The sequence below is a fragment of the Haemorhous mexicanus genome, chromosome 7 (assembly GCF_027477595.1).
Source record: "Haemorhous mexicanus isolate bHaeMex1 chromosome 7, bHaeMex1.pri, whole genome shotgun sequence".
In the NCBI taxonomy this organism is placed as follows: Eukaryota; Metazoa; Chordata; class Aves; order Passeriformes; family Fringillidae; genus Haemorhous; species Haemorhous mexicanus.
Window position 1 is genome coordinate 29,422,154 of NC_082347.1, and position 22,930 is coordinate 29,445,083.

Below are 22,930 nucleotides of genomic sequence, written 5' to 3' on the forward strand. Positions count from 1 at the left end.
TGGTGGAAAAAGCGCATCCCAAGCAATTAGAAACAATGCAACAGCTTCCCCAGCAAAGTGAAGTTGATGAGAAATACTTATAAAAAAATCCCATCTGCCAAGTTCAGAGGGTGTTAAAGCCAGTTAGCAGGCAGCCCTCCAGCCCATAGACAAAGGACCTTGATTTCCTACTGTGGGATTAGAGCAACTCCCCACTAAAGCAGTGGAGATTTTTCCATACCTACAGCAGAAGATCTGGGCCTAAACCTGGAATGGCCAGGGACTGATTTACAGAGTAATTTCTAATCTAAATGCAGGCCAGCTGCAATTTGTTCCAGCTCTGTGAAGAGAGCTGTTTACCCCCAGACCTCTGTCTAGGTCAGACATGCAGAATTGTTTCTCATGTACCTACTCTTCAGGGCTATTTTTGTCTTCTAAACAATGACAATTAGCAGAAGTCTCAGCCAGAAAGCAAAGACCCATCTCAGCTATCAGCAAAAGGACTAATCAGCCTGTGTCCCTAAACTGCAAGGCAGTACATAGATTACAGAAGCAGACCAAAAACTCCTCAATCCCTTCTAGCAAAGCCAGTCCCAAAAATGCTGCAGAACTGGCCTGGAGTCATTGCTAAATGCAATGATTGTCCTCATGGCCAACTCATTTTACTCAACCACCATCTCCAGGGTGTGCATTTACTCCTTGAAGTGAGGCAAACTCTTATAGTCATGGCCAGAATGTTTGTGTAGTGTGTCCACTCTAGGGGGGCACTTGAGAGCTCCATGAAAATTTTTAACAGCTCTCTCTTCCAGTACCCATCTACAGCCTCTCTGAGGGAGAAGGAATGGACAAATAGGAGCAATGTCCAGCTTTCCTTCTTAGCCCAGCCTCAAACTTTCTCCAGTTTACAGAATGATTCATAAGCCATCAGCAACATACTGTCTTCAGGGAGAACAGCAGTAGGAAGATGGTACAGACAATCCCTTTGCTAGTGAAATACTGTCCTGGGCCAACAGTTCACCTGGGGTGGGGGTGGACAGGATCTCAGCCCCAGTTCATCATGCTTGGGACTTTGGCAGGAGAGAGTTTAACTTTTCATTGACTAGCATTCCCCAGCAAAGCCGATGTTAAGGGGAGACTACAATACACATCCAGCTTCCAAAGGGTTAGCATAGCAGGCAGGAGAGGAAAGAGATGGATTTGGCTCATAATAGTCAAATTTCAATGGTCCTCTCTCCACAAAAAATAAGTCTGCAGTTAGAACAGCCAAAAGCCGCAGGGAAGCTGGGGTTGGGGGGGATGATGGTCTGGCTGTTATAAGTGTTTCTGCTGCTCTTCAGAGCTGAATGCTTTTTCAAAGGCCTAGCAATGGATATTGATTTCAGCCTGAGAGTAGCAGCCTCCCCACCCACCCACCCACCCTGAAGTGACTCTCAGCAGGATGCACTGTGGCTGTAAGTCTTCTGCTTAACAGCAAAGCAACACATTCTGGCGACATCTTAAATATATTCATAGGACATTGGTGACTGGGCTTGGAGGGGAATCAAATGGGGTAAAGGGAAGAGTGAACATGAAGAGGGGAATGAAGGAAGAAAGGGATGGGAAGGTTTAAAAATGTTAACTGTTCATGAAAGATAAAAGTCATCTTCTGATATAGCAGCACTTTAGCAGTCAGCCGCGCTGAGTAGACCCTGTCTGAGATCAACCGCATGCCAACTTTGTTCCAGAAACAAGTCTGAGAGCCTCTCTCTTCAGCAAGTATTGGTTACGTGGATAGTTCTTTTGTCCTGGCATTTAAATACTGCAGCTTAAATGAGTCCTGGGAACAAAACACAGAACAAACCAAACAAACCCCATTCATATTAAGCCTTTTAATGATTTAAAATAGCATCTGATTGACCAGAGTGTGAGAAAATCAAGATCTGACAGGTCCAGAGCATCACTGTACAGTTACCAAACAGAATATGGGATGTGTCCCATGACAGAGCACTTTCGTGGGAAAATGTCACTGTGGACACCCCTTTGCAGAAGCCTGTCAGCTCTTCTGTCATTCTTCTCTCTTATGTTTACTGCTATTAACAGTAATTGTGCTTGTACCCACCCACACAGGCAATCATGTTATGCCACTTCACTCATATGCATCAAATTCACTCTACAGCTGACCCAAACATATGAAATATTTTGTACTCCCCAAACCGTGCTGGCCATGACAAAAGGTGATGAGCAAACCAACCAGGCTCTGATATGAATAATTTAACATCCATGCCATGCAAGAGAGAACAAGGGCTAGGCCCCATCCATAAATTATTTTGCACATTGTTGCATCTCGATTTAATTTGCCTGGGCTTGTGCTTCAGTGTCTCCTCCCCTAGCCAAACTGTAATCTTGAATCAGCTTGCTGCAGAGTGAGGAGAATGGTCATCACTTCAGAGGGAGGTTCTTGGCAAAACCCTCCTGCCTGGTGACAACTGCCCAGGGTCAGGCCATCTGCATCCTCTTGTTAGGCAGCAGCTGCTCTACTCGCTCTGCAGAAACCCTTCTTCCTTCTGGACAGCAGTATAACTGATTTAATTATTGATGATGATGGACAGAGGAGGAGGAGTTCTTCAGGGGGAGTCACAGGCACCACATGTCACAAATCCTAAAATAAAGTCCCTATTCTAAGGTACCAGAACAATTCCTGTCCTTTTACAGGACACTGTAATTACCATATAACCAAGATGACAAACACTGCTAAACCCAGCCAGTTATTCAAACAGCAGGCTCACACTACAGTGTCACCTTTGAGCCTCACCTTATTTTTAAAGTTTTTTTTTTTTTTATTTACCTGTGCGAGTGTGAGGTACAGTGTAGTGTTATTTATCTGGAGATGTAGGTGTATGTTCTGGACGGGGAACGAGTGGACTCTGCCTGGGCAGCTGGGTCATTCAGAAAATCCCAGATGAGGATGGTGTCATCATGTGAGCTGCTGACAATCTGGAACTCATCAAACTGAAGTCGAAAGACTCTTCCAGAATGCTCCTGAAATGCCAGTGGGAGACAGAGCATTTTACTTTGCAAACTAGCTGATACCTGGGATGGAGTAGGGAAGATGAACCTAGGCTTGATTTTGGTGTCACATTAATTTGTCAGTAAACCCCAGATGACACACTGTGCATCACCATCCCAGAGCATAAATTAAACGCTCCCTCAAGGAAAAGTCTGAGTACAAGGAAAACATCTGAGTACTTGACTTGCAGGAAGCTTACAATACAGTTGTCTCACTACTCCTGAAATCCCAGTATTAGACACACACCCACCGTGCAGAACAAACCGAACTCCCTCCCCACATAATTCCATCTGGTGAGTCTGACAGGTGCACTGTCTTCCTTATTCCATGGCAAAACTCCCTCCTGAAATTACAGCATTCCCAGGTACAGTAGGTTACAGGGTAAGAGATGAGAACTTTGCATTCAAGATCTGGCATCATTACCACTGCTGAAGAGGGAACAGCTTAACACTGGAGGACACTGAGGAGCTTGTTGTAAAGTCCAGTGACACAGCAGTAATTCCTCCTAAGCAGTTCTGAAAATATGATCTAGAAAGGGCATTCTTTATAGGCAGTTTGCATTCTGCTCTGAGGCTGAGTGGAAATGGCATGACAATTTGGCAAGAGTTCAGATCATAATTAACAGGAGGCAATGGCAAGATCCTGGATTTCACAGAGCAAATCCACTCTGCTTTCACTTGTGTGTTGCCTATTTTCTCTTGGTGCGCACGACACTCCAAGAGCAGTGGCTTCCTCCTTGGTCACCAGGGAACAGAAACTGTGCAGTGACGGTGAGCCCTGTCTCTTCCATGAACACACATTTCTCTTTAGTGCTCACACATTGTAAGGGGATTCTGAGGGTCAGGGAAAAAACATGTCTTAAAATACTTTAATACTGAATCTACTTTAATACTGAACATTTAGGCAAAAGAGAATTGCTAGTTACTAAAGGGGAAATCTTTGTCTTATAGCACAAGACTACAAAAATACAGCTCAGTTTACAAAGAACAACAGATGCTTTAAAGTGAATTTCTGAATCTTTAAATCAAAATTATCTAAGAATAAATGCAAATGTAAGCCAGATTCTAAGATAAATTTTTTAGACTTTCTAATCAATGGAACCTTTTTAATCTTCTAACTTGAGTTTGTTTTATAAACACCTTATGAGTTTCTGTCTTCCCACTTATTTTTAAGGGAAGTGTTTTTCCAGATTTTGTGTCATAGCAGTAAAGAAGTTCTTCCAGAAAGTATCATTACAACAGTCAGATCCACTAATGGATTATTCACTGAGATGGTGGTGGGGGGAGAGAGCGAGAGAGAGAGAGAGGGAGAGGTACTTTCAAAAGTTCTTTTCAAAACTCTCTTTTTGATCCCAGTCACTGTGGTCTAAGTAAGGCTGCCCTACCTGGACTGTTCATGTCATAAGCAAAGCTGAACCGTGAGCTTATTCTGTTCATGGAAAGCTTCTGTCAAATTCATGTGGCCACTGTTCCAGCTAACGGAAGACAAAACTGGAAGGGACCTGGCATGCAGCGAACATTTGTTATCTGTGCACTTTCCTCCTACTGTTTGAAAATTGAACATAAGCAGCAGGAGACTCATGATGTTCATTGTGCAGCCAGGTTTAATTTTGGAGGATGAGAGAAGAGGAAAAAACACCAAAGCATGGGTAAGCGGGTATAAGGACACCCTGTTGTCATTAAAGTCCTAAAAGCACCACAGCAGCTTCCTCTGCTCCCCACCCTGCTTTTGGCCCCCTCCATTGCTATCAAACAGGGATTTATGAGTATGCATGTGTTGAGATTCCTACAGTGTTTCTATCCCACCGCTTCTGATTTATAATATAATTAGCTGGGCCACTTTGGCTGTCCACTGCTGGAAAAATGCAGAGGAAATCACACCAGTTAAATTAAGTCTACAGGTTACTAGGCACACATTTGTCTCAGGCTGGAGCAGGAACACTACTAATACCAAGTCTTAAGTCTTAGACTCTCAGAATATGAGCTCATGGGCACAGAGTTTTTCCATAGCTTGGAACTGGGTGACCAATGACAAAGGGCTTTTCTGGATTTCAGCCATGAAACTATTTGCACTTCTATTTGGCTAACAAGAAGGTTTTGCAACATAGCACCTACGGGCATCCAAAGCTCTCATTGACTCTGATCCTGTAGCTGATAGTCCAAATACATGACTGGAAAAGGGTAGCATGACTTAATGATCTTACTGCCTGTCAACTGAGTCTCAGTAACCTCACAGCCTGCACCAAATGTGACGTAAAGCACTTCAGTGAAATCTACAACAGGAGCAATTCAGGTGGTTGATGGGTGTGCAGAAGGTCAGCCAGCACAGCTCAGCTGGTGAGAAGTAACCACACTTTTAGAAAATCAGACAGCCTTGGTACGATCCTGTTTTAGAGCACAGGCTACAGTCATGAGCCACAGCAGGAGAAGTTCTAACATATACCTATTGAAACACTGCCCAAACACTTTCAACCTAAGAAATAAAAACATATAGTACTTATTTTTCAATGAGATTTTGGTACTGGTTGAAATCTTGCTTTATCCCCAGCAACAGTGCCCTTTTTTTGGGTCAAATGTGGTGAAGGAACACTTATTAGAACCACCCCAAGGCCTTGGCTGTCCTGGCATTTTTCTCACAACTTTCCCACATTATTCTAAGACCAAGCAAAGCCATTTTTAAACATGACTGGGAATGTTGTTAACACTCACATAATGACATTTCAACCACCCCATCATTGACCTGCACTAGAAACCAGTGGACAGCATGAAAAGAGTAGTTGCTGTTTAACCATAAGGTGATTTCACTGTCTGTTTCTGTCCTGCTTTTTCTTTAAGCACCCAAAAGGCAGTTAAAAGCAATCCCAAGTGTGTTTTTTTTTCCTGTTCCTCAAATTTGGAATGTACTATTTTTAAGGAATTTCATGCCAACAATTCAGAGAACTTACTACTACACCATCAGGTACCTACAGATTAATGTAAACCCACTAGCATATGGATTCCAAGTATGAGTAAAAAAATTGATTCAGTTATTAACTTCAAACCACAGAATAAAACTGTTGAAAAGTCCAGAGTGGAGTGAAAAGGTCAGAGATTCTAACTTTTAATGCTTGCAATTAATAACTTGCAAAATTAGAAGAAGTTGGACACCGAAAAAAGCCAGACCCCTAGAAATTATTTCAAGATCCTGCAGACTGGGGCTAAACTGACTTGAGTTTTCACAGCTCAAGATAGCTCTGAACAAGCACACTTTCCTCAACACCTCTATCTAAAGCTCTTACCACAAGGGTTCTCAAGCAGAGGGTCCCTGCTGGAGCACGGGGATCCAAAGCAGCCACAAGATCCCATACTTTAATCTTCCTAGTGGTGAAAAATAGACAAACACCATGGCTGTATTAAAGAGAAAAGAGCAAGTACTCACAGAAAAAAAAATAACTGTTAGTATAACTTAGCTAATACACCAGTTTAAGGAAAATTACAGCAATCCTTCTGCTCTTGAGACCTGCTTCCTGCATTTCCCCTTTGTAAAGCTTATAGAACTTGATGGGAGGTAAAAATATGCTGTCAATAAAGTAAAACACATAAAAAGCAGGTGGTAATAACTAACAGAAACACATGGGAGTGCAGACAACTTGTCTGTAATGGCAAATGGTCCTGCAGACAACCACAGATGGGAAAGATTGTTCTTAAAAGTGGTTGAGCTGGAAGAAGTTTCTGGTTGAGTCAGTCAGATATTCTTACCAAGCACAAGAACTGGACCACACACATCAAATCACATGGACTTATTTCAAAAGAGGAATGAAAGCTATGCTCTATAGCATGGTTTTCATTTACTGGTCATGAAAAGGTCCTCTTGGAATGACAGACAGAGAGTCTGATATTTGTATGGAAGATGCACAAAGTGAGATGGGAGACACTGAGACATACAGAAGATGCAAAGCATTGACTGCACTGATATCCTCACCCATCATATGCCCCACTGACTATCCTCTTGTTATCAAAGCGTATGCATCTCACCAACTCTTCATGGCCTTCCAGTACTCGTAAACATGCCCCACACTCTATATCCCACAGCCTGGAAGAGAGTACAAAGAAGCATTAAGAATTTTTTAATACCTTAGCATTGCAGTGAAACATTTGGTCTTTGCATGTAGTTATTGGAAACTTGAAAATAAAGATTATGATGGAACAACAAAGACAAACAAACCACACTCATCACTCCTTTTCCCACAGTTAAATGGATACATGATTTTCCACATGACCCTAGGATGTTACCGGAACACACAGGAGATGAGTCACAAACCAGTTGTGTCGACTATGTACAGCTCTAGTGTCACAGGATATCTCCCAGTTATCTTCACAGCGAGCCTCACTTTATTTTACTGAGGTTCATAGTTTGTAAAAGTGTTGTGCCTTGGTTTTAAGATACTAAGAGAGGAAGATTTACTAATCCCCTTGGCAGCTTGTTTCAATTGATATGATTACTTTCATGGGGGATGTGTCCCCTTCTGTTCCCCTACATGCCCATTTCTGATTTGGAGACTTCCATGAGACAAATTAAGTTATCAATATAGTGATGAGAGGTACAAGAATTAACAAGACCTTTTCCTTTGTCATTTCTCCTCCTGAAGGTATGTTTAATCTGTTAGCCAGGCACCTTATGCATAAGCTAAAATGGATGCTCGGTGTTTATTATTTTAAATGCATTATTTTCTTGCTCTCAAATAATTCCTGTGGCTCTATGTGAACTGTTTCTAATAATACAGTATTTTTAAAAAGTTCTGGCACCCAAACCAATATACAGTAAGAGGCCCAGCAATACATTATTCTCTCAACTGTAAACATCCCAGAGTTTTAGCTCTTGTGATAGATTTTCAGCATGGAGAATAAATTAAAATACACTTGCACACTACCTTGAAAACTAGTTAAAGGCTTCAAACAGTTATGAGGTAAGTCTATTTGTTTTCCATACTTTTGCCAGCTCTTTGACATGACTCCCAATTACCATGGATAAAAAAAGATTATTTGCTACAAGAACTGAAATTCGTTGACATGTATTGTCTAGAGGTGTTCCATCTCTGGCTGAGACATGCTCTGCTCACACAGCAATCCTGTAATAGCAATATTTGCTCTGACTCCCTGACACACAGCAGAAAGAAAGCAGTCACAAATGATCTCAAATGCTCATTCAGTAAGTGCTCTGACTGGCATGAACTTCACTGCAGTGAGAAATATGGGGGTTTGTGGAATTTCTCTGGGTGACACATCTTGAAGGAGTACAGCTGCTGAGAGGTCAGGGCACTTTTTCTTGAGAGACAAAGAAAGAGATAAACCATCCCCATGTATTTTATTCCTGAGGTTCCCCAGGCAATAATCCAGATCTGGTTGATGTGTGCCCAAGGCTGGTGGATAATGACTGCAGCTGTCTTGCCACAACAAGCTGCTCTCACTTTGGACAAAAGAGGAATGAACAGAACGCTTTTGTCACTGTAGAACTGAGAAAGGATAGGTCTATGCACATGTTTGAAGCCAACAAGGAGCTCAAAGTAATTCTTCAATCTGTGAAGTTGATCTTTCAGGAATCTGTGAAGGGCCCAACAGTTTTCACTTGAGTACAGCACACCAGTCAAGGTCAGAGCAAGCAACTCCATGACAAAGGTCAGCCAAAGGCACTCTTGCTGCTAAAGAGCATTACATCTCTCAAGGACTGTAAACAGGATGGACAATGCCAGACATTAACTGGTGCAGAAAGGTCTGAAGAGCAATGTTGTGCCAGGAACTTTTGTGCCATGTGTTTCCATTCCTTGCCACTGATCATGAAATTGCCAGCAGCTCTAGGAGGCTGCATCACACTAACTCAGGCCTGTATTTTCAGGTCCCAGTCTGAGGTTTTACCTGGATGGGATTACAAGAGGTGATCATGTCCCTTGTCACATGGCAAATGGGTTTTCATGTACAAAGGGGATAACTGCTATTAAGAGTAGGGTCTCTTAGCAGAGTTGGTGCCAAGGGTCCTTCTCAGTTTTGATAAGTTTCTCTAACTTCTACTTTTTTAAATATTCAAAGGAACAAAGAGTAAAAGAACTAAACTTAAGGCTTGAGAACTAACTCAAAAAAACCCCCACTACAATTGTGTACGCAGTCAAAAAGACTACTACTGCTTTTTCCTATAACTTTGGGAGAACTTCTGGAAATAGAGGGAGGTCTGCAATTATCTCAACCTTTAATTCACTTGAAAGCAGAGCAGGGAGATGTAAAGAAGGCAGGTGAGTCTGAATCCCCACCTCTTAGAGAGAATGCTGTTGTCTAAACAGATTGGTATCAGATCCTTATGTGCACACACCCTATAAATAGACACATGAAGACCAACTACTCATTAAAAACTTAACCCAAGATGATATTGTCTAATTTTATTTTCTTGCCCTAAATTCTCTGGTTCCTTTTTTTTTAATACTTTTTTTTTTTTTTGTCTGCAGCAATCAGGAACTTTGGACCTAGAAGTTAAGATACTGAAGTGATTGGATTAAACTTGATGGACCAGTTTCTGCTAGATGGAAATTAGCACAATGATAGCGATGTCTATGTAGCAGGTGAAATTTCTGGCCTAAATCAAAACCTAAATAATTTTTCTATGTCTCAGCTACTTCACATGTCCTCAATGTTTGCAGTTGCAAAACTAGAAATCACAAATTTATCTTCTAGAAAAAACTTTCTCTGCAACTGAGGAATAATGGGCTTTTAAGTTCTGTAACAGTCTGTACTGAAATCCAGCATACAATGTCTGATAGCGGATTATAATCAAACCTACAAAGCACGAAGCCATCCACAAAGATGACTTAGGAACCTTTTTCTTAATCATCCTTCTACTGACTTGTGCCCTCTGCTAATGGCTGGGAGAAAACCGTTTTTCAGCATTGGGTAAGTCTTTTGCCTTGCTCACACTGCTGCTAAACTTGACGTCCACTAAGATTCACTGTTAACATTCCTGAAATTCTAGCACAATTTATCTATTAAGTAGGGATTTTGTCCAATGCAAGCATAAAAGTAACTGTATTCCTGTTTAGCATTATCACTATCTTCACATTTACTTTTATTAGCACTGCATATTTTAGATCCTTCCCTAGCTGCTGTAGTATTTAACTATTTCTTGCTCTGCTTCTGTGGCCAAGTTTCATGGTACAACTGCAGAGGGTTATTTTTTCTATTTGAAGTGCAGTTCTCAGCAGTGGTGCAGTTCTTAAACAATGCCTGTAATACCTCTTCCCTTGATTAAGAGATGGAAGTTTTAGCTTTCCTGGTCATGCTCTCAGCCAGCCCTGTACTAAAATTTGGAACAGTGACTTGGTGATGTCAACCAAAGCTCCACTGTTTTTCTACAGAATGCAGAGCAGGAAGAGGCAGCATGTTGCAAACCAAGTCCATGGGCAAACAGCAGCACGGGTCATTCTCACTGAGGAAAAGTTATTACTGACATGTGAAGTGAAGTGAAGGGTTCCTGCTTACACTGTCCAGCTTTCAAGTTTTCACCAAAAGGCAGACAATTACTTAAAAAAATGACAAAGGGAAAGGGAGGTTGCTGTTACTCCCATTTCCACGACAGAGCCATTTTTTTATATGACATAACTAGTATTCAAGCTTGTTCCATACATCCTGAAATTAGTGGGACATCCCTCTGCCAGCAGCTGCAGGATGTAGGGAGAAATTCTGGTTTGTGATACCAGAAAGAGTTAAATCTCAGACTGCAACCAGGGCAGCTGGAGAAGTGCAAAAGGCAGCAAACTGAACTTCATGCTCTAAACCAGCTGTTCCAAACTTAACCAGGTGCCAAGTACCACAAGAAGAGTTTGGCGAGAGCCCAGGAGGATTTCTGCAGAGGATTAAATGCCTCTTACTGCAAATCTGACCCCTTTAACTAGACACATAGTCCAATTAAAATATCACAAGAGGACATCGTAGAAAGTGGTACTTGCCAGCTCTTTCATACACCAGAACTGTCAGAGCAAATGCAACTTGTTGATTAGTATGGGACTCTTGAGATGTAGAGGTGAAAGACAACACAGTAAAACAGGCTTCTAATATCTCTTTCCTGTAGTTCCCAATGTTCTATACTAAAGAAAGCATATTTCAAAGTTGACAAGGGTACAGAGCACTTCAGCTGCCTAACCTCAGCATGTCCCAGGGCACCAGAGACAGCATGCTTGCACAGAACCCTGTGATGGGGAGGGTGTCTCTCACCTGATGGTATTATCTGAAGAGCCGCTCACTACTAGCCTGTCTCTGTACTGCAGACATGCAATGCCTCGTTTGTGGCCATTTAAGGTGCGCACAAATTCGCAGGTACTAGTGTTCCATACCTGTGACAGGAAGGGGGGAGGGAACCACACAGAGACAAAATTATTACGAAGAGACTAACAAAAGATGGTGTCTGTATGATAAATAGATGCATCCAGAATGTTCTTAATGAAGATGCTACCATTAAGACTGGGAAAATCACCCCTTTGATGACCTGTGATTATAGTCTGCAACTGATAGCAGGTTGGGTCACTGTACACAGAAGAGTTTTGCCACACAGTATCAAATTAGCTTCCAGGTTTAGCATTCTTGGGCTATGATTTTGTTTACACGTGATACAGATTCTCCTGAGGTTTAATGCTGCAGGCTGGGATCACAGCAGCAACACTTAAGTGTCTCCTATCCAGTCACCTTCACTTTTGTCCCCATGCTGCCCTCTAACAACTGTTTAAATGACTGAACAGGTTATGGAAGTGGTCAAGTTGAAAAAGAACACAGAAAAAAAATGTTCTTTTTTAACTGCATCTGTACCTGGAACTGATTTGCTACAGGTTCTGTAAATGAGCTGTGCCAGCTCAACTGCAGAGGGACAAGTGCAAATGAGCAGGAGGAAGAACACTGCTTCTAAAGGAAGATCCTGCCAGGGGCCATCTTCCCCATCTGGTCACTGTTCTTTGTTAATAAATACCCCAGAGCAGCAAATAAAAAGCCTCCGAAACACCTCACCTTTATAGTTCTGTCACCTGATGCCGATACAATGTACTTGTCATCAAAGTCCACCACGTTGACGGCAGCTCGGTGCCCTACGAGCACCCTCCTCAGGGTGATGTCTGTTGGGGAGGCCATGTCCCACACGGCGATGGAGCGGTCCTTGGAACACGTCACCATCATGCCGTTGTTGAAGCGGAGGTGCAGCACGGCCTCGCAGTGGTGGATCAGCGTATTCAGCATCTCGCCTGCGTTCACGTCCCACACTCTGCAGGTTCACATTTCAAACCAGACAGAAGAGAGTTAACAACCTGCACTGTGACTTTTCTGCAGAGCCAGAGAGGGCCAGGAAGAGGTAATTGACTCTCTAGTGATATTAGAGAAGCAAACACCACAAGTTATATCTACATCTATTAAATAGTTCATTAAAAAATGTATTAGATAAACCTGTTGATTATGTGTACATTGAGACAGTCCAGCAGCCAAAAACCCTGCAATGCAGTTAACACCATAAAAATAATGCACACAGGAAAAAAACATTCTTTAATTAAGGGAATTTAATGCTGAGGAAAGGCAGAAGACTGATGGCCTTAAAGACTGGTGTTTCCTGGTTGTGCCAGCCTGTTATACACTTCATTTCTAGCCAATGTGGAGAAGTAAATTCCCTGACAGGCTTAATTTTTGACCTCTCTCACAGGACTATCAGCTCAAGTGGTAATTTATACAGAAGCAGAAGACAAGACAATTCTTTTCAAACAAATACAAGTAATTGTCACAAGTTGCACCATGATTTGCATTTACCCTGCAGTGCATCTGGTACACAGCTACATTCCAGGAATGCACTGAATACTCAAATGAAGATGTAGCATTTATGTAAATTTAATGTTATTGGAACCAACTGTTTCAACTGAAAGATAATTTAAGATGGAAGTTAGACAAAAGCTTCATACAGAACTTTTAGTACCTGAAATGAATATTTTAAGCCTTAAAAATATTTATTTTGGGCTATTCTGTTGGCAAACCTCTTTTGCCCTCCATAAAGAGACTTATTTTGGCACTATCACACCTGTATCCCAGATACACTATATGAAAGCAGAAAATGCCTGTATCATCAGGCACATCAGACCTTGCAGAAGTTAAAACTTCCTGCTGCCAATAAGGCAAGCAATAAGAAAAGGCAAGATGTGAGAAACACTTCTAATGTGTTATTTTCTAACTTATGGAAACTAAATTGCATCAACTTATAAACTCTAAATTAGAAGGAAAACCACATTCCAATTAGAAAATGCAAAGGAAAAAAAACCTAAAGACCTGAGCCATTAACATATGAACAGTTTGCAGACAGGGTTGCCAAACTGAACAGGAACTGGAGACCCACTGACTTCTTTGGACAAGAGCATCCCTGAGATCTCAGAAGCATTAAGAGCCCATCTGTACTGTCTATTGGATGAAGTCTCTCTTCCTGAGGAGACCCAAGGATAAAACTGATGCATCCTATGTGCCTCTGGGGTCTGCACAAACATTTATAGATACAGTGGGAGACAAAGTATTCCTGGGCAAGTAGCCAGTCTGCAATTTGGCCTGCCTGGCCTGATATGGAAAATGACAGTGCTTGTTACAGAAATCGGCCTCTCTTCTGCGATCTGTTTAGCCCAGGGCAGTTCCCACATCACCTCCAGGCAGGCAGTGTTGCTGAAATTCTGGATTCCTGTGAATGACAGGACCCCAAAACCTAGGAGAACTGCAAGACTGCATGTATCACATGTTAGGAATTCAATTTAATTAGCTCAACAATACTACTATTAGCTTAACAATAGTAGTTTACACAAGCAGAGGAGCTTGCAGCCATCTGAATGCATGCTAATAGCTCCAGAAAAGGCCACCAATGCAGCTTTTTGCTGTCTAACTTCACTACATGAGCAGTGCTTGTACTCTGACAAGGAGGGAGTATATAACAACATGGAGAAGTCAGACCTGCCCCTTCACATCCAAGTTCATATTGCAATTCATTATCTCATCGTTCCTCTTTTACACTACAGGTCTTACACTCTTTGGTACCCTCCAATATGACTAGTGGACTTCACAAATGCACCACATGCACAAGTGCTACTTTGAGGCGTCCAGCCCTTTTCTGGAGACTTGAAGGAAAGCAAGGTTAGAAAGATTTAATGAAAAGAAACATCCTGCTAAAATTTAATTTAAAGTCATAGGATATCTAGTCATACATATTTTGTTAAAATTAAATGACAATGGACAACTAAATCCTCAAACTTGCTTTGAAAACCTCAACTCTTAAAAAGTTATTCTCAAAGAGAATTTATAACATTCTCAGGGAGTGTCAAAACATGCAAAACCTTGATGAAATGCCAGATGGCCTTCCTAAGTCATCTTGACCTTGACTGGCCTTGGCTTAGATTCTCATTTCTCCCTGACAGCGATTTGCATGGACATCTGATAAGGACAGCACAATGCTGAACAACTTCATGGAACTGCTTGAACAGCACACATTTAAGAAGAGATCATTTCAGCAGCTTGCAAAGCTGAAATCTTAAGAGGCAAACAGAAAGGTGCAAATCACGGGCACACACCTGACTGTTGAGTCTGAAGATCCAGTAATGATCACCCGCTCATCATACTGGAGGCACAGGACAGAACCAGTGTGGCCGGTGAGAATTCGCTTGCATTCCAATGTATTCTTATCCCAGATCTAAGACAGCAAACATTCAAAACTGGACAGTTCAGTAAGGTTTTCATCTTTCAGCACTTACTGGTTTGACTAAACTGTTTTTTACTACAGCACATCTTCCATAGTGCACTTAGAACACCTTTAGTGGCATCTGCAGAGTCTTCTACAGGCTCTTTGGTGCAATACATTGACACCTTTGATATTACTGCTTTACTACGAATATTGGTTTTACCCTTCTCACTAGCATACAGGGCCCAGTAATTACATAGCCTGTAATTACTGCTGGACAGAAACTCTGCTGGCGAAGCCTGTCTGTCTGAAAACAAAGTCTCTCTAGCCAGATAAAAGAGTAGCTGCTGTGCAGGTGGGAGATGGGGGAAGGGGAAGGATAAGGCTAGGTTACTAACAAGAGACTGGGTAGGTGTCACTGAAATTAGGACACTATTATTTATGGCATAGGCACTCCAAGCCATTAGTATGCCATGATGGAGCATTCTCACCTTAATAGTATTGTCTCGTAGGCCGCTTACTATCTTCTGATCATCATACTGTAAACAATAAACCCCTTTGCTTGTCTCACTTCGGCAGTGGATCCTCTGTAAACTGTGCCTTCCACACCGCCAGTTCGACTCTATTGTCTTGAGGAGAGACAGGAGACAAATGAGATGTAGGGGAAAAAAAAGCACAGAACTATCTCCCCTTTTTTTGTTTGGTCAAGAAGGCAGCAGACACTTTAAGCTTTTTCCCACAATCAGGCCCATACAATGACATAACTGCTTTCTAGAATACATGTAATAAAACCAATTAAACAGACAAATGCTTGGAAAACATATCGTGGCTAAACTGGTCTGTGCTGTTGGGAACAGTGAGGAAGAAGTAACCTAAAAGCCTTTTTCTATCTCCAACCTTTAGCCCCTTGTGACTCAACAGCTACATAACTGAAGAGAAAGTCCCAGTTGAGCTCTAAATGCATTTACAAACTTGTCACAACAGAGCCCGAGCACCGCTTCTGCCATTAGGAAACAAGCAGAACATGCCATTTTGCTCACACTAAATGCAAGGCAAACATGCTCAGCTGCTTCCTGTTTCCCTGAGTCTTAGGACTGCAGACTTAAAAAAGGCACTTTCTCCCTGCCTCAGTTCTTGATATCTTCCTGTAACAGCCTATTAAGTCTCATTGCACCATGAGGGGCAAAATACCATGGAAAAGAGAAACCCAAGATGTTACAGTGCTGCTGTGATATCACACTTTGCTGATGTGCAAAGTGTGGAGACTCCACCTGCAAATAGCTCACTGAACAATGCAACTCATCCTCTGTCTAAAGGAGCAGCAGGATCTTTTGTAACTATCCCAGATCTACAAACTCCAGACAAACACAGACATGTCAGATTTAATGAAATATTACACTGCAATGGAATATCCCCAGAATTTCAGCATCATGAATAAATCAGGAATGTTTAAAAAAACAAAACTAAAAAACCAACAGTGAAACACCACCATATCTAGCAGCTGTTTCTTACCTCTATGTCCTGTATAATTTTGGGGTAAAGTGCTCTGTAGAAGGAGTTGGGTGGCACAGTTCCATCAGGAGGTTTATTTTTAAATAGATATTGCCCCCTGGAAGACAAAGAACATTTCCATTGAACACAGATCATCTTTCAGCATCTTGGAGAAAGGTCCTCCTGGCATTTTACAAGTGGATAACCACTGCTGACAGAGTCATAGTCAAACTGAATGTACTAAGATGGGATGGTTCCTTGTTTGTTTGCCCTGCAACATGTCAGTGTTGCGTTTTAATACTGAAATACCCAAGAAAAATCTGTGTCTAGTAACTTGGGGAAGGGAAATAAATTCTCTATTATGGACATGGGCCCATTCAGCTCAGTAAGGGTTGACAGTGGTTCACGCTTGCAATACTCACACGTTATCAGAGGTCACCTTTAAAATAAAGCGTGCAAAGCAAATGAAAGTAGCCAAGGAACCCTCAAATCCTCTACACATTCAAGGCTAGCTTTTATCTGCATTAGCAGGAACAGTATCAGTTTGGGTACATGGACATTTTACTGCTACTACTCTGTGCTGGTAAGCAACACCTCATCTGTGGTGCCTCCCTCATCTCAAAACTGATTTGGAATACTCATATCCCAAGCTAGAGTTTTGTTACCAAAAAAATCTGTAAACGGCAATCACTGCCTGCTGTGTAAAAAACTTTAATTCCTCATCCTGAAGTTAAGAAGCCACCAAACACGGTGTGGAAGCTAGTAAACCCCACCATGGGCGTACTAACTGCTGCTCTGCCTGGCAACATGCCTCACAAAATGGAGAGAGGCACAAATGCCTCCGAGTGTAATCCTGGCATAAGAGGCACAGAGTTTACACTGGGCCAGCTCTCCACTTCTCCCTCCCTTGCTCCATTACAGCATAATTAATTGTTCAATACTTCCTTGTGCATTTCCTTCCCGTCCTTTCCACACAGTACACCTCAAAACTAATTTCAGAGACTGTACATTAACTGCCCTGATTTACTTGAACTAGAGAGATCACAACAATGCACCAAAATCTTTGGGTTGTAAGGCAATACCAAACTACAGGACTGGATAAGCAAAATGACAAATACTCAGGAAAAGAACTTTTGATACTTCTTTAAATCAGGAATTCTAAGTACAACTCAAGAGAAAGGTGCTTTCATGTTTGGACAGAGGAATTACCTCTTTCTTTAAATAGAATGACCAGCAGACATGCATATGGGAACAAACACATGAAGATGGCACACAAGGATGCAGACAAGCCACTAACTAGACAGATGCCTATTTACTGTGATCCCTGTATGTCTGGAAGTGCATTCATGAAAATCAGCATTACTGGCCAAGGAAGATGAAAACCTCTTTCGTGATGCACAGAATACGTCAGAGACATCCTGGAAGACTTGGGGCAGGTCTAGAAAACCTGTGTAGAAGCCTGTGTGCCTAAAAACCTTTTTATTCTTTCTGACTTTACTAGCTAATGTAACACAAAGTCTGGTTGCTACCTGTAAGTGGTGCCCTGCTGCATGCATAGTCAGTTGTTTACTGTTCAGCTGAAGGATTGCTTGGAATTTCCACGGCATCCCAGAAGTTGTTGTGCTGTAGCTCTGGGATAAAAGGAACTATTGTTTGCAGGTTTTGATGACCAGCCAATTCAATCAGATGGACACAAGCATGCCCAGATTTTGGGCTTCTGTTTTATATTTCTCTAAATCTGTGTAACCCTTACTGCTCCCCGACAATCTGCCAGTGAAGGCTGCCATGCTGCAGAATGGGGGGGGGGGGGGAGGAGCAGTTTCTGTTGTAAATCATGAACTGCAAATGCTGAAATCAGGCAGTTCATGTGCAAATTGAGGAGCAGTAATCAAATAACACCAGTTGTTCATCATTCTGAACTGTCTAGCTAGTAATCTCCTTGTGCTATGCACAGAGCTAGCACTGATTACAAGCTATGAAGTTCAATATGGCAGAGATGCAGTTGCCTGGGTATTTCCTGTCTGCAACTCCTAACCACACAGCTCTATCTGTTCATCACAGAGATAACCAGAGGGCAATCTGAAAGACTTGGGCACAACTTGCTCTCGTGTCAAAGTAACCTCCAGCACATAGCAAAAACCTGAAGAAGAGCTGCAGTAACATGGTGACTGTCCTTGAGATGAGAAGCAAAATTTTGCACCTGTCTTTTAGAAATGTCATGTGTCTGTATGACCAGTATTTGGTGGTAATGTTATTTCTAAAGTGTGGAGAGAGCAAACTCCAGTGATGCCTCAGCAGAAGACACTCAGCTGATTACACCATACTCCAAGAATGGAGTATGGGAATTGGGAATGGTCTAAACAGAGAAAACCAAAAATAGTAAGAGGACAAGACAACACATCATTATGGTTGGCTAGTGCAGCCAAAACATAGGAAACATGCTCATCTTCCAACATGCAAAAGATTATTGCAAAAAGGAGAATGAGAAACTATCCTGTTTATCTGTGCAGGTTAAATGTAACAAGTCAAACTGTAGCTAGGAAGACAACCAAGATAGCAGGAAAATTTCTCAAACACTGAAGTTAGAAAGAATAAAAAAGTGAAACCATTGAATTCTTTTCCCAGGCATTGCCTGGGGAATCTCCATCAGTAGAGGATTTTAAGAACAAGTTAAGACAAAGATTTGGGATGACTTAAGAAAAACCTGTCTCTTTCTATGGGAAACAAAAAGGCCTAAATGACCTCTCAAGCTCCTCTTAGGACCTACTGTGACCTCAACAGTAGGGAGAAAAGATTGAAGTCCTGAGGAGAATAAGGCACTAAAAGAAATGCAAAAGTTACCACTGTCATGCTTGTGTTTATTTTATACTCTTTAGAAGCACTATTGGAAGCAGATCAAAGTAGTATTTATTTTTTTAAGAATGTCTCATAATCCTGATTTACTTGCCTTTACTTCCTGAGACAAACAGTATAACAAAATTAACCATAAACCAGGAGTCTTTGTTTGCAACTCTGTATCTTTTTCTTTTTAATAGTAACCAAAATGCCTGAGCTGTCACTTTTATCTTGTTTATGAAATATTCATACCCAGTTTCCCTTCTGCCAACATCCTAGGGACACCCTTGGAAAAGAAAATTATGTATTAAAGGGTGTACCCCTGAGAGAGAAAGTTCTAATGAAATGTTAGCAGAGCAGCTTCAAACTTGAGTGAGACCTACATTGTAGTAAGGCTATTCCAGATGATTATTAACTAATCTATCTGCATTTCTAAAGTCCCCTATTCTCCATGGTACCTACCCTCAGCTTCCAGTTTGAAAATTAAACAGATATCTAATAGTGAAAATCTGCTGAGGAAAACAAACAGACCTATCAGGAAAGAACTAATTCATAGCACATGCTCCCCCACTGCCACTCCTGAAAAAGCTCTTCTGCTCTGAACTGCTGACCGGTTTAGGGGTCCCCTGAGGCACACACAGCTTCTTAATTTGAACTGAAAGACAGCTGGGTGTAGAAATCTCAATCTGTATATCTCACTTGTCACAGTGGGCTAAGAGCATGATCAGAAGAGGAAGTTGAAGAAGAAATCCCCCACGTTGCCACATAGCCAAATGTGGCACCTAACTCCCCAATGGCTGACTTTTGGTGCGAGCAACTGTCAGGTCTGGAACCAACAGGATGTTTCAGTGCTGAATAACCCTCTTCAAGTATGGTTTGAAACACACAATCCCTCCTGTCCTGAATGGGGGCAAAAGAGGTGAAGATTCGGTTTCCTTACCATCCTCTCCTCTCTGACAAACCCCTCCACAGGGAGTCTGTCCTGACCATTCTCTCAATGAGCTTCTTCCACAGCATCCCATCCGACGTCACCCGGTACCACTCCTTGCACACCAGCTCAGCAGCACACAAAGATTTGGCATCCAGGTATGACAGAATGTTCTCAGCAATGTGATCCAATCCCCGAGCTAGGGGAGAACAACAACAACAACAACAACAGAAAAACATTATTTGCTGGACAGACAATTCCCCCTGCTAGTACAAAGATACATTCTCCTTCCATCTCCTCTTCTGCATGCGGAGCTGGACAAAATGCACAGAAGAGCATTTGAGGCTAAGTTCAGGAGTGAGCAGTGTTATCCAACTTCCTTTGGATATAGCACTACAAGTCATTAAAAATAATAAAGAATCCAAGAAGTCATTCCAATCTACTTCGATGGGTTTTAGCACTAGGGGGATATTCTAGGATGGCATTTCCAACTCAGCAACGCAGCCCCCAAAATCTCTCTATATTAGGACCATTTCTCATCTCACTGCTACAGCTGTTCTCATGTTGCAATGGCTCAAAAGCTGTTTTTGCTAAAGCAGTAGCTTTTAAATGTAATGAAGAAAAAAATATATATTCCCAATGTGTGCTCTGAAGGGTAGTGGTACCTTTAGATAGGGGGGAGGGAAGGATATGCAGATGCACAGGGACGTCAAGAGGGAAGGAGAGGCTGTATAAGGAGAAAGTGAAGCAGGTTTGCTAGTTTCATTTATTTTAGTGGGTGAAGGAAAAATATGCAACAAAATAATATCATTTGCAAATATTTTCCAGTGTGAATACCAGGACTGGCTTTACTTCAGCATGACTGGAATGAAATGTAAAGCAATTGCCTGGTTAGCACCAAGCAGCTCAATGAAATGTCTACGTAGAGACGGTTATGCTATATTTCTTAACTGGATGGATGTAGTCAGTAAAAATGTGCCCTTAGTAACTCAAATTTAATCACAATCAAGACTTCAGAAAAATAAGATGCCTTTTAAATGAGAAGTTGTGTAAATACAGCTTCTCTTTAAGACTGTTTAGTTCACAAGTGAGACACACCACCAAGAGATTATCTCACTTCACAGGTTGAATTTCATACGCTTTGTGAAAGTTTGGACCACATTGCCCTCAGGCATAATGTTCAGTCCAAGCAAAAATGAAGCATTGCAGATTGGTATTACATGCATCTCCCCTCTGGTTCACATTTGGGACAAAGTTAAATACATGTTTTCTTGCTTTTAAAACAATAGCCTCAAAGACCAGGCCCTGCTTGTGACAGGGTAAGAAAAAGTAGTAAGTATATTTTTACAGTCACATGTCTGGACTTTTGCAAACCCAAACTGGGTACAACCAGCTGACTTTGATTAGAGTTCATGACACAAAAATGACCCAACCTTTTTTTCCTCAACAAAAAGATCTCAAAAGTATCTCCCACTGCATGAAAATTAGACAATTCAGCATGCTCCTCCTGCTGCTTTCAAATATACTAAACTTAGAATACACGTTGGGTCAGACATTCTGCTCAGCATTTTATGCTTCAATCTTTATGTAGAAAAAGCATGTGAATGATACCAGGCACAACCAGAGAGTGGAGAAAGAGGTCTGACATTTCTTATCTTTAGAGATGCAAAATTAGATGTCAACCTGCAAAATAAAAGCATCATCAGCCTTTATTATGTATTTAATCTGAAGAGACATGTATAACCACTATTGAAAAAAAAAAAGAGTTTGTAAATTTAAATTGACTCCACATCAAATTGTGGAAAGAGGAAGACAATGGTTTAGGGAATGTGAACAGAAATTTGCAGGAATTCCATAACTGGCAGGGTAGACATGGACATCCTGTTGCCCTGTTCCTGAAGCTTTGTGTGGAAATGGCAGATTTCCCAGTCTGTGCTGCTTCCAGCAGGCTCACAGACATTTACAGACCCACCAGGAACCTTACAAATGCCTGCCTCCATAGAATCCTTACAGGTAGCCTTAAGTCAGCAATGTCACTGGATGAATTAATTTTATATATGGGGAACAACTGGGGGTTTTAGGAAGCCAGGCTACACTGCAACACCTGGGCACAGTAATCTTCACCCATGTGCCCTTTCTATTTCATTAGGAGTTGCACTTTAGATCTTGGCTGCAATAAGGTGCTGTAACTACTGTCATGTCCTTAAGTCATCCTTTGCCATTGATACTAGACCCTTTGCAGCAAAAGAATATTAATGGTTTGGCCTCCCCTCCTCACATTTATGATAAGTGGATGGGCAGAGCTATTCTGGCCTGGCTGCAAACACAATTTTATTATTTTGTTTCTTAGGAACAGCACAACTCACTGAGGCATGTATCTAACAAAGCATTGCTTCCTTAAAAAGGGAAAACTCTGCTCACAGGAGAGTTTGCTAAATGGATGTGAAACACGATTAGCACTTCAACCCTCTGAACCAACAAGAATGTTTCAGCTATTTCACACATGAAATCCTTATCAAAATTACTTTCCTCATAAAAAATGTTAAATAGCTTGAAAATGCTAAGCAGAAGCCTTATTTTTTCAGAAACTGAACAAACTTTGTTAAGTACACAGTTGAGCTGTATTTTTCAAACAACCTTAATTCTGTTCAAAGCACTGGGAAAATAATCTGAGCCAATTTTACTCTATACTAGTAACACATGCCCATGATCTGAAATTACCTTTAATTCTGGTCATTCCTTAGGACTGTGCTAGGAGGACAGAGATAAGATGCCTCATGATTTTGAAGTAGCTTTATTGTTTTATTCACTCAAGGGGGAGAGCAGGAGAGAGAATGAAGTAGTAAAAATGAAACGAGAGTACTGAACACTTGAGAATTTCAGAAAGCTAAAAAATATTTTCGGACTTTAGGTTTTTTTTTTAATTATATGACTTAATTTAGAATTTTGTGTTGATCACT

The 22,930-nt window shown here is 41.5% G+C and overlaps 1 protein-coding gene across 13 annotated transcripts in view; it reads right to left on the reverse strand.

Moving 5' to 3' along the window:
• Nucleotides 1-1,462: 1,462 nt before the first annotated feature.
• Nucleotides 1,463-22,930, reverse strand: part of BTRC (beta-transducin repeat containing E3 ubiquitin protein ligase) — a 115,156-nt gene continuing 93,688 nt past the window's right edge. For 12 of the 13 annotated variants that reach the window (XM_059851839.1, XM_059851840.1, XM_059851837.1 and 9 more), the window contains 10 exons: nt 19,983-20,169; nt 16,229-16,325; nt 15,208-15,345; nt 14,610-14,728; nt 12,040-12,289; nt 11,257-11,375; nt 6,986-7,096; nt 6,303-6,381; nt 2,804-2,997; nt 1,463-1,795 (listed from right to left, as the gene is read on the reverse strand). In XM_059851839.1, the coding sequence (XP_059707822.1) occupies nt 2,836-2,997; nt 6,303-6,381; nt 6,986-7,096; nt 11,257-11,375; nt 12,040-12,289; nt 14,610-14,728; nt 15,208-15,345; nt 16,229-16,325; nt 19,983-20,169 (1,262 nt within the window). In that variant the 3' untranslated portion in view covers nt 1,463-1,795; nt 2,804-2,835. Of the gene's footprint in view, nt 1,796-1,832; nt 2,618-2,803; nt 2,998-6,302; nt 6,382-6,985; nt 7,097-11,256; nt 11,376-12,039; nt 12,290-14,609; nt 14,729-15,207; nt 15,346-16,228; nt 16,326-19,982; nt 20,170-22,930 lie in introns of those variants that run through there. The other variant, XM_059851830.1, reaches the window with a different exon arrangement.